This window comes from Arachis ipaensis, chromosome B10 (assembly GCF_059453495.1).
Source record: "Arachis ipaensis isolate K30076 ecotype BB chromosome B10, ASM5945349v1, whole genome shotgun sequence".
NCBI lineage: Eukaryota > Viridiplantae > Streptophyta > Magnoliopsida > Fabales > Fabaceae > Arachis > Arachis ipaensis.
The window spans coordinates 71,171,987-71,183,041 of NC_142435.1; the positions used below are offsets into that span (position 1 = coordinate 71,171,987).

Genomic DNA, 11,055 nt, shown 5'->3' on the forward strand with positions numbered 1-11,055 from the left:
TAGTGTGGATGTGACCCATAGCTTGGCGAATGAGAGGGGGAATATGCACCGGTCTCTCTTCGAGGACACACCAAACCAACAAGGCTAACTCGACAGTGATAGATGAGCCATGGGTGCTTGGGAGCACATAGTGGGCCAGAATTTAGGCCCATGCCTGAGCCTCTCTAGTGAGAAAACATGCGGTGATGCCCTTGGGCCGTGGTCTCATCCTTCCTCGAATCCAGAATAATTTGGGTATAGCAATAACCTTGAGGATGGCATCCCAATCAAACGCATATTGGCACCGTGTCGACAAAATCTCTTGATAAGCATCAATCCCTTCTGCTAACGGGCCGGTATTAAGCACACTTTGAATGGCCTCCTCCGTGACGGGAACTTGCCTTCGGCGCACAAATACCGATGTAAGGGAAGGAGAGTGGTAGTTGGTGTAAAATTCTACCACTTAGGACAAGTTTGCTTCCCGCAGTTCCGCAATAGGAACTCCCATTGCCACCGTTCGATACGGGGTATGATGAGCGGTATGACATGGGCCGGAGGGGCTAGAAAAGGCTCCGCATGATAGTTTCTCGGTTTGATCAAGAGGTAGACAAGTTCTCAATAGCGGTTGGGGAACTTGTTCGGATCCCTCGCCGGATTGTCCTTTTCCGAAACATCAATGTTAGCAATGATCCTCGTCTTATTGGCGAGGGGCTTGGCTAGGTGCTTATTGTGCTTTGCCAATGGACCGTGAGGGTGCCTTCTTGGGTGCCTTTCTATTGTCTCTTTTGATCACCATCTAGAAAAGAGGGAAAGAAGGTGAAATTAAGCCCAAAGAAGCACTAAGAAGTAATAAACATGTTAGTGATAAAGCATAAGAGAATAGGTGACTTAGATGCATGACAGCTGCAACATGTAACAAAGGCAAAAAAAATGAAGATCATGGTTAATCACTAGCATGTGATGTATGAGTGGTATAAGCATGCAAACGAGATGCATGAGAAGCACACACTCGCAACAACAATAGCAATAAGTGAGAACTAGGGGATGAGAATGTAGAAATGAAGCACGAAATGTAGCAAGCTCAATGCACATAAGAACAAGCAAGTGAAAGAAAAAGAACACCAAAATAGAAGAGCTAAATCAAGTGTAACAACAAAAAGTCATGTGGGTCTTCCATTAAACACTTGGTGTGCATCCCTTGTTATGGCAAAAATTGAGAGAAGGGTGACAATGTAACATCCCAAAAAGCATCATCAATCATCATAACAGACCATATATTGCAAAAAAAAGCAAGTAAGTCAAACCAACTCATTAATGCAAGAGGAATCTCTACTTGTAACACCCATAAGAAAATGAAAAAAATCAAGAAAAATCAACAAACAAAACAAGAAAATTCAACAAATAAAGAAAACATGAATGAAACTAACTAAGAGGAAGAGTAAGGGAATATAACTAGGGAAAGGAAAAGGAAAAAAGAAAACTAAACAAGAATAGAAATGAGGAGTACCTTGAGAGGAAGAGGAGAATTGGGGTATGGAAGTGAGAGAAAAGGTAGTGAAGAGCAAGAAAGAGGTATGAGACCGCCGAAGGCGGTGGTTGCTGCCGGTGGTGACGGAGAAGAAGTGGTAGAGAGGGTAGAAGAGGATAGAAGTGGAGAAGAAGGGTGGTGGTAAGAAGAAAGAAAGAAAATTGAGGGAGAAAAGCGCGTTCTAATGCAATTGGTTCGCAGAACCGATGCGCACGCACCATGCACGCGTGCGCGTGCATGGGGAAAAATCAGTAAGGGCGCGGATGTGCACGATGCACGGACGTGCGAAGGGTCAAAATGTAGTGTGCACGTGAGCGCCATGTGCGCATGCGCGTGCACGTGAGTTGTGCCCTCAGCACAAGTTGGGCACAACTTTGGCTTAACTCTCGGAAAAAAGTACCAGGAGATGAATTTTCATAATCGACGCGTACGCGCACGGCGCACTGACGCGTCAATTGGCATGATGGTCGAAATGCGCGTGCACGCCTGGTGCACGTACGCATGAGTCGAGTTAGGCCAGTGGCATAAGATTAGCCCAATTTGGGCACAAGTCTCGGGAAAATGGCCCAGAATTGCAAAACGCAGTGATGGTGCTGACGCGGCTAGTGCACGTACGCGCGCTTTTGCGTAAACGGCCATGGACGCGTACGCGCATAGTGCGCGTACGCGCGAAGGTGGTTATGCCCAGGGCCCAGAACTGGCCCAAATTTTGCACAACTCTCTGGAAAATTGCCCAGGAGCTACGAAGGCTTATGGCCGCGTACGCGCACAGTGCGCGCAGGCGTACCCCCCCCCCCCTTTTTTTTTAGAGGAACACGAAGAATGCCTAATTATCATGAGTTTAATGGCCAAATAAGCCAAAGAGGCCAAAAACACCCAAAACTTAATGTAAAGCCTAAAGAGGGAGTGTTTTTCTACCACACAATCAATTCATTCATTGAAAAATCAATGCAAATCTTCATGAACACAATATCCAAGGTATTCACAATTAACTCTAATCCAATAAGACTATAACTAAGCAATCACAAAACAATCAAGAGTGTAAGAACTATATACAAAGTGTAAAAAGGATAGATCTCACCATGGTGGGGTGTCTACCACCTAGAACTTTTGTTTAATGTCCTTAAGTTGGACTTCCACTAGCTCATTGCTCTTTGCCAAGAGGTGCATCTTCCAAAAGGAATACCTCAATCTCCTTGTTTCTCTTCATTTGCTCACCATGATACAACTTGAGACGGTGCCCATTGACCTTGAAGATATCCGGACTTGAGGCATGGCGCAAATGGTAAACCCCTTAGGGTTCCGCTTTCACTACTTGATATAGGCCTTTCCATTTTGACCTTAGTTTTCTCGGCAACAATCTCAACCTAGAATTGTAAAGGAGGACTAGATCGCCAGCTTTAAATTCTTTACCTCTTATGTTCCTATCATGCACGGCTTTCATTTTCTCCTTGTAAAGTCTAGAATTCTCATAAGCTTCAAGCCTCAAACATTCCAACTCCGCTAGTTGTAGCTTCCTCTCAACTCCGGCTCCACCCAAACTCGAATTGCATTCCTTGATGGCCCAATATGCCTTGTGCTCTATCTCCACCGGTAAGTGGCAAGCTTTGCCATATACCAACCAAAAAGGACTTATGCCAATTGGCGTTTTGTATGCCGTTCGGTAGGCCCATAATGCATTGGTGACCTTAGCACTCCAATCTTTCCTATTGGGTTTCACAATCCTTTCCAAGATGCATTTAATCTCCCGATTGGAAACCTCGGCTTGGCCGTTTGTTTGTGGGTGGTATGCCGTGGCTACTTTGTGCATGATGCTATATTTCCTCATTAGCCCTTCCATTTTCTTATTGCAAAAATGGGAACCTTGGTCGCTCACGATTGCTCGTGGCGACCCAAATCTACAAATGATATTGTTTCTCACAAAAGAAAGGACCACGTTAGCATTATCGGTCTGGGTGGGTATCGCTTCCACCCATTTGGACAGATAATCAACGGCAAGTAGAATGTGGAGAAAACCATTAGAATTTGGGAATGGCCCCATGAAGTCGATTCCCCACACATCAAAAATCTCACAAAATAGCATGGTTTGTTGGGGGATTTCATCCTTCTTGGAGATATTGCCAAATCTAATGCATTGAGAACAGGATTTACAAAAATGAGAAGAATCCTTGAAAAGAGTTGGCCACAAAAATCCACAATATAGGATTTTTCTTGCTGTTCTTTGAGGTCCAAAATGGCCTCCTCCTTCAGAGGAGTGGCAAGCTTCCAAGATTGAGTGGAATTCGGTTTGTGGAATGCGCCTCTGAATTACTTGATCCGCCCCACATCTCCAAAGGTATGGGTCATCCCACACATAGTATTTGGATTCGCTCTTTAGCTTATCCCTTTGATGTTTGGAGAGATTAGGAGGGAAGGAGCGAGATACTAAGTAATTGGCGATTGGTGCATACCAAGGAATGGTTTCCGAGATTGCATGCAAGCCCTCAAAGGGAAAAGAATCATTAATAGGAGTGGTATCACCTTTTGTGTGTTCAAGGCGACTTAAGTAGTCCGCCACTAGGTTTTACGTACCACTCCTATCCTTAATTTCCAAGTCAAATTCTTGCAATAATATAACCCATCTAATCAATCTTGGTTTGGATTCCTTCTTAGCCAACAAATACTTTAACGCCGCATGATCCGAATACACTACCACCTTCGAACCAAGTAGATATGCTCGAAACTTGTCCAAGGCAAAGACAATGGCCAAAAGTCCTTTTTCGGTGGTAGTATGGTTGGATTGGGCTCCATCTAGTGTTTTTGATGCATAGGCTATGACATATGGATTCTTACCCTCGCGTTGTGCTAACGCGGCTCCCACGGCAAAATTTGAAGCATCACACATTATTTCAAATGGCCGACTCTAATCCGGCCCTCGCACGATGGGAGCTTGGGTCAATGCTACCTTGAGCTTGTCAAAAGCCTCCATGCATTCTTTGCTTAAATCAAACTCAACATCCTTTTGCAACAACCTTGAGAGAGGCAATGCTACCTTACTAAAGTCCTTTATAAACCTTCGATAAAATCCTGCATGTCCAAGGAAAGAGCGGACTTCCCTCTCGGAAGAGGGGTAAGGCAAGCTAGATATAACATTAATCTTCACCAGATCTATGGAAATGCCATCTTTGGAAACAATATGTCCTAAAACAATCCCTTGCCTAACCATGAAATGACACTTCTCAAAATTTAAGACAAGGTTGGTTTTAGTACATCTTTCCAAAACTTTTTCAAGGTTATCCAAGCAATGATCAAAAGAATCACCATATACCGTGAAGTCATCCATGAATACCTCGAAAATCTACAAATATGCTCATCATGCACCTTTGGAAAGTTGCGGGTGCATTGCATAAGCCGAATGGCATACGCTTGTAGGCATAAGTTCCAAAAGGGCAAGTAAATATTGTTTTCTCTTGGTCCTCTAGAGCAATGTGTATTTTGAAGTACCCCGAATAGCCATCTAGAAAGTAATAATGGGATTTACCAGATAATCGATCAAGCATTTGATGGATAAAGGGAAGTGAAAAATGATTTTTTCTAGTGGCCGAGTTCAACCTTCGGTAGTCTATGCATACTCACCAAGAGTTTTGCACCCGTGTTGCTATAAGCTCCCAGCTTTCATTTTTAATAGTGGTTACCCCAGACTTCTTTGGAACAACTTGAACGGGACTTACCCATTCACTATCCGAAATAGGGTAGATGATGTCCGCCTCAAGTAACCGTGTCACCTCTTTCTTGACAACCTCCAAAATGGTCGGATTCAAGTACCTTTGAGGTTGTCTCACGGATCGAGCTTCTTCTTCCAAAAAGATCTGGTGCTCACACACTTGGGGACTTATCCCCATTAGATCCGCCAAACTCCACCCTATTGCCCTTTTGTTCTTCCTCAAAACACATAGCAACTTCTCTTCTTGTTGAGGATTTAGTTCCCTTGCTATGATCACCGGGAACTTGTGGGCTTCATCAAGGTATGAATACTTTAGGTGGGGTGGTAGTGACTTCAATTCTAGCTTTTGCTCTTGGCTTGTCACTTGAACTTCTTCACTTGGATCTTCACTATCTTCTTCAACCATATGTTTTTCTTCTAGCTTTGCATAATGCACTTCGGCCACAATGTTGCCAATTAGATCACACCGGAATATGGAATGATTCTCCAGTGGCTGCCTCATTGTTTCTTCTAGGCTAAAACTTACAACTCTCCCATCTATCTCGAATGAGTAGGTTCCCGAATGGGCATCCAACTTGAATCTAGAGGTCCTCAAAAATGGCCTCCCAAGTAGGATGGACGATGCCCTCTCGGATTCACTTGGTGGCATCTCAATGATATGGAAATCAATTGGGAATATCAAACTCTTTATGTTGACCAACACATCTTCCGCAATACCCGACACGGTTATTATGCTCTTGTCCGCCAAGACAAACCTAGCCGCTGACCACTTCAACGGTGGAAGCTTCAATAGATGATAAATGGAAAGAGGCATAATGCTAACGCATGCACCAAGGTCGCACATACAATCAATGAATTGGACTCCATCAATGACACAAGAGGCTAAACAAGGCCCCAGATCAACACATTTTTCCGGAATGGATCCCATCAAAGCCGAAATGAAACTCCCCAATGGAATGGTTTCCAACTCATGAATTCTATCTCTGTTCATACACAAGTCTTTAAGAAATTTCGCATATTTAGGCACTTGATGTATAGCATCAAAGAGGGGGATAGTTACCTCCACTTTCTTGAACATCTTTACCATTGTTGGGTCAAGTTCCACACGCTTTTTAGCCTTTCTTGCCAATGTAGGAAATGGAATTAGTTGAGCCACTTCCTCTAAGATTTGCTCCTTTCTAGGGACCTCACTCCTTGGTTGAGGGTCTTCATCTTCAACTATCACATGTGATTCCTCCTCCTCTTTAATTTCTTCTATCTCAACTCCATCTTCCTCTTAAGCAACTTTTATTGGGTTAGGTGCTTTTGAGTCTCTCTCTTTCAATTGAGTTCCAGACCTCAAGGTTACAGTGTTGATGCCACCCTTAGGGTTGGGTAGAGGTTGAGAAGGTATAGCACTAGAGGTTCAGGCTTGAGGAGTGGAAGTAGAAGGTGGCTCCATGCGAGCAATAAGAGCTTGGAGGTTGGAAGTAAAACCGTTAAGACTTGAGTTGAGTGTGTTTTGGAGTTCTTTTTGTCCTTGGAGTATGGATCGGAGTGTGTCATCTTGATTTTGAGATGTAGAAGGATAGGTGATTTGTGGTGCTTGGGGTTGGTTGGGTGGAAGTGGTTGTCTATGAGGTGGTATGTAGGTTTGATAGTTCATTCCTTGATTTGGTTGTTGGTTTGGAGGGTTTTGTGAATAGCGGTTTTGTGGAGTGTTGTTGTTCCCCCTTTGGTTGCCTCCATTGTCCCTTCCTTCTTGTTGATAATTGTCCCGCCAACTTTGGTTGGAGTTATCCCTCCATCCTTGATTAGAGTTGCTACTCCCTTGGTTATAGTTGCCTCCTTGTTGGGGGTACCCTTGGTTGTAATTGCTCCCTTGGTTATGGTATCCTTGATTAGCATGTTCATAGTAGGAGGGATCATAAAAGTTGTGGGTAGCCGCTAGAGTGTTATCTTCTTGGAGACTTGGACATTCATCCGTATAGTGGGAGTAGCATGAGCAAATGCCACACACTTTTTGGGGGACCAATTATTGGCATTGTTGGTTTTGAGGAGAAGGTGAGTGTTGTTGAGGTGCAGGTTGTTGTTGATTCACTTGGAGTTTCTTTACGAGACTTGTCATCTCACACAAGGTCTTAGTAAGGGTAGCGGTCTCACTACTAGAAGAAACTTCATTCACGGTCTTTGGGTGGTTGACTCTCCGTCTAGCATGTTGAGTGGACTCGGCCAAGTCGGTAATGAGTTGCCATGCCTCCTCTGCCGTCCTATACTTTGATAAAGAACCGTTGCTTGAAGCATCCAACAAATTCTTACCTTGCTCCCTCATGCCTTGGCACACATAGTTAAGCAATACTTGAGTGTCAATCATGTGGTTGGGACATGAGTCAAGAAGTTTGCAAAATCGCTCCCAATATTCATATAAAGTTTTCATCTCGCCTTGTACAATACATGAGATCTCCTTGAGGTGTCTAATTGGATCTTGTGCGGGAAGTCCATGGAACTTTGGTAAAAGATTGATGAGAGCGGTCTTGAGTTCAATGTTTGCATTCAAGTTGGGATGAAGCACATGAAGAAGTTGGAGAACAAAATTCGGTGCACCCGCCTCCTTGAGAGTAACTCTCCTTGGAGCGGCCATGTTGTCAAAACTTATATCATAAGAAGAACTATTAGTAGTATCAACGGAAGAGTAATTAGTGCCTTCGTTGAATGACGATGATATGGTTGGTGAATTGGTAAGAACCTTTTCACCTTCCTCAAAGGCTAACCGCCTCTGAGCTTACCTAATATGAAGCAAAGTTCTTTTAATTTCCGAATCAAATGGTGCTAAGCTCAGATTTGGTAGTAAACGCGTCATACAATGAAGGAGATAAGAGGCTCATGACATCAATTGGTATCTAAACAAAGACTAATCCTAACTAGCGATTAAACAAACACACAATCAAGATAGAAATGCAAGTATTCACATATTAACATATTCACAGTAACCAATAGAATGGCACACATAAACAACTCCCCGGCAACGGCACCATTTTGATAAACCAAATATTCTTATGCCGGTTAGAAATTAGTAATGAATTCAATCGTGAGTATAGTCTAACCAACACGTAAATATCGCATCAAACAATTATAAAATCTATGACCGAGAGTGTTGATCCCGGGTCGTTTTCCCTAGAAATTGCCTTAGAATGCACATCATTGATTAGGAAAGCTTTTATGGTTTTGGGAGTTGGTGCAAGAATTCAAGCTAACAAAAGTAAACGACAATTAATTGAGATAAAGGCCTTGGCTAAGGGTAAGCATTGGAAGTTCCATCATTATAGTTTCTTTCAATTATGATAAGAATTAATTATTGCTTTACTTAGTTAACCCCCTAACAATGGAGGAAAGTCAAGTGAGAGTAACTAACTTGAGTCAGAAGTACTAGTCTCACTGATAAACCACTATTTTATGATTTATATTGTGTTTAATTGTGAGGTTTTATCAAGTCTTCACCCACTTATTCATATGATTTGCATGTATTTACAAATCCTTCCTAAAAATGTTCTATGATTGAAAACTTGCTTCCTAAAGAACTTTTAATTGTATATTTTTTTTGTTTTATCCTCCTTTATATCATTCGATGTCGTGATCCGTGTGTTAAGTGTTTCAGGTTTTCATAGGGCAGGAATGGCTTAGAGAATGAAGAGGAAGCTTGCAAAGATGGAAGGAACACAAGAAGTTGAGGAGATGACCAGTGAGAAGTGACGCGGACGCATGGCTCACGCGACTGCACGAATTGGAGAAAATTGCAGTGACGCACTTGGTGCACGAAATCACAATCACACTTTTGCAATTCCGCACAACTAACTAGCAAGTGCACTGGGTCGTCCAAGTAATACCTTACGTGAGTAAGGGTCGATCCCACGGAGATTGTCGGCTTGAAGCAAGCTATGGTTATCTTGTAACTCTTAGTCAGGATATCAATAATTCTGAGATTTAATTGTAAAAAGTAAAAGAACATGGAATAAATACTTGTTATGCAGTAATGGAGAACAGGTTGAGGTTTTGGAGATAATTTGTCTTCTGAATTTTTGCTTTCCTACTGTCTTCTTCTTCATGCACGCAAGGCTCCTTCCATGGCAAGCTGTATGTTGGTGGATCACCGTTGCCAATGGCTACCATCCGTCCTCTCAGTGAAAATGGTCCAAATGCGCTGTCACCGCACGGCTAATCATCTGTCGGTTCTCACTCATGTTGGAATAGGATCCATTGATCCTTTTAAGTCTGTCACTACGCCCAGCACTCGTGAGTTTGAAGCTCGTCACAGTCATCCCTTCCCAGATCCTACTCGGAATACCAATGACAAGGTTTAGACTTTATGGATCTCAGGAATGGCCGCCAATAATTCTAGCTTATACCACGAAGACTCTGATCTGAATCAGGAGGCTAAAAGATAAGCACTCAATCTAAGGTAGAACGGAGGTGGTTGTCAGGCACGCGTTCATAGGTTGAGAATGGTGATGAGTGTCATGGATCATCACATTCATCAAGTTGAAGTACGAGTGAATATCTTAGAATAGAAGCAAGCGTGATTGAATGGAAAACAGTAGTAATTGCATTAATTCATCAAAACACAGCAGAGCTCCTGACCCCAACCACGGGGTTTAGAGACTCATGCCATAGAAGATACAATATGAAACGTGTAGAGTGTCATGAGGTACAAGATGAATCACTAAAAGTAGTTTTTATAATAAACTAGTGACCTAGGGTTACAGAAAATAAGTAAGCTAGAATAGTTAGTGTAGAAATCCACTTCCGGGGCCCACTTGGTGTGTGCTTGAAATGAACATTGAAGCTTTCACGTGTAGAGACCTTTCTTGGAGTTAAACGCCAGCTTTTGTGCCAGTTTGGGCGTTTAACTCCAGCTTTCATGCCAGTTCTGGCGTTTTGACGCCGGAATTTCTATGCTGACTTGGAACACCGATTCAGGCCATCAAATCTCGGACAAAGTATGGACTATTATATATTTCTGGAAAGCCCAGGCTGTCTACCTTCCAACGCAATTGAGAGCGCGCCAATCGGATTTGTGTAGCTCCAGAAAATTTACTTCGAGTGCAGCGAGGTCAGAATCCAACAGCATCTGCAGTCCTTTTTCAGCCTCTGAATCAGATTTTTGCTCAGGTCCCTCAATTTCAGTCAGAAAATACTTGAAATCACATAAATACACACAAACTCATAGTAAAGTCTAGAAATGTGATTTTTGAATAAAAACTAATAAAAACATAATAAAAACTAACTAAAATATACTAAAAACATACTAAAAACAATGCCAAAAAGCGTATAAATTATCCGCTCATCACAACACCAAACTTAAATTGTTGCTTGTCCCCAAGCAACTGAAAATCAAATAGGATAAAAAGAAGAGAATATACTATAAATTCCAAATTATCAATGAAACTTAGCTCCAATTAGATGAGCGAGACTAGTAGCTTTTTGCCTCTGAACAATTTTGGCATCTCACTTTATCCCTTGAAGTTTAGAATGATTGGCATCTCTAGGAACTCAGAATTTAGATAGTGTTATTGATTCTCCTAGTTCAGTATTGTTGATTCTTGAACACAGTTACTTTATGAGTCTTGGCCGTGACCCTAAGCATTTTGTTTTCCAGTATTACCACCGGATCATAAATGCCACAGACACATAACTGGGTGAACCTTTTCAGATTGTGACTCAGCTTTGCTAAAGTCCCCAATTAGAGATGTCCAGAGCTCTTAAGCACACTCTTTTGCCTTTGGACCATGACTTTAACTGCTCAGTCTCAAGTTTTTACTTGACACCTTCACGCCACAAGCACATGGTTAGGGACAGCTTGGTTTAGCCG

General features: G+C 42.5%; 1 protein-coding gene across 1 annotated transcript; it reads right to left on the bottom strand.

Annotated features, from left to right (window-relative positions):
* Nucleotides 1–442: 442 nt before the first annotated feature.
* On the bottom strand, nucleotides 443–6,297 carry LOC148580371 (uncharacterized). Its single transcript, XM_088492062.1, has 4 exons — nucleotides 5,488–6,297; nucleotides 5,123–5,355; nucleotides 2,921–3,213; nucleotides 443–639 (listed from the first exon to the last, which is right to left on the bottom strand). Exons 1-4 carry the CDS (start codon nucleotides 6,295–6,297, stop codon nucleotides 443–445), a joined length of 1,533 nt encoding a protein of 510 aa, XP_088348188.1.
* Nucleotides 6,298–11,055: the final 4,758 nt, after the last annotated feature.

What these genes read in the sequence shown, in the direction of transcription:
- LOC148580371 (XM_088492062.1), bottom strand. Translation starts at nt 6,297, where the DNA reads ATGGTAAAGATGTTCAAGAAAGTGGAGGTAACTATCCCCCTCTTTGAT. An exon ending in ATGAAGCCCACAAGTTCCCG is followed by an intron (nt 5,356 to 5,487) that starts GTGATCATAGCA and finishes TGTGAGCACCAG; the next exon opens with ATCTTTTTGGAAGAAGAAGC. An exon ending in GCATGATAGGAACATAAGAG is followed by an intron (nt 640 to 2,920) that starts GTAAAGAATTTA and finishes GTTTCGGAAAAG; the next exon opens with GACAATCCGGCGAGGGATCC.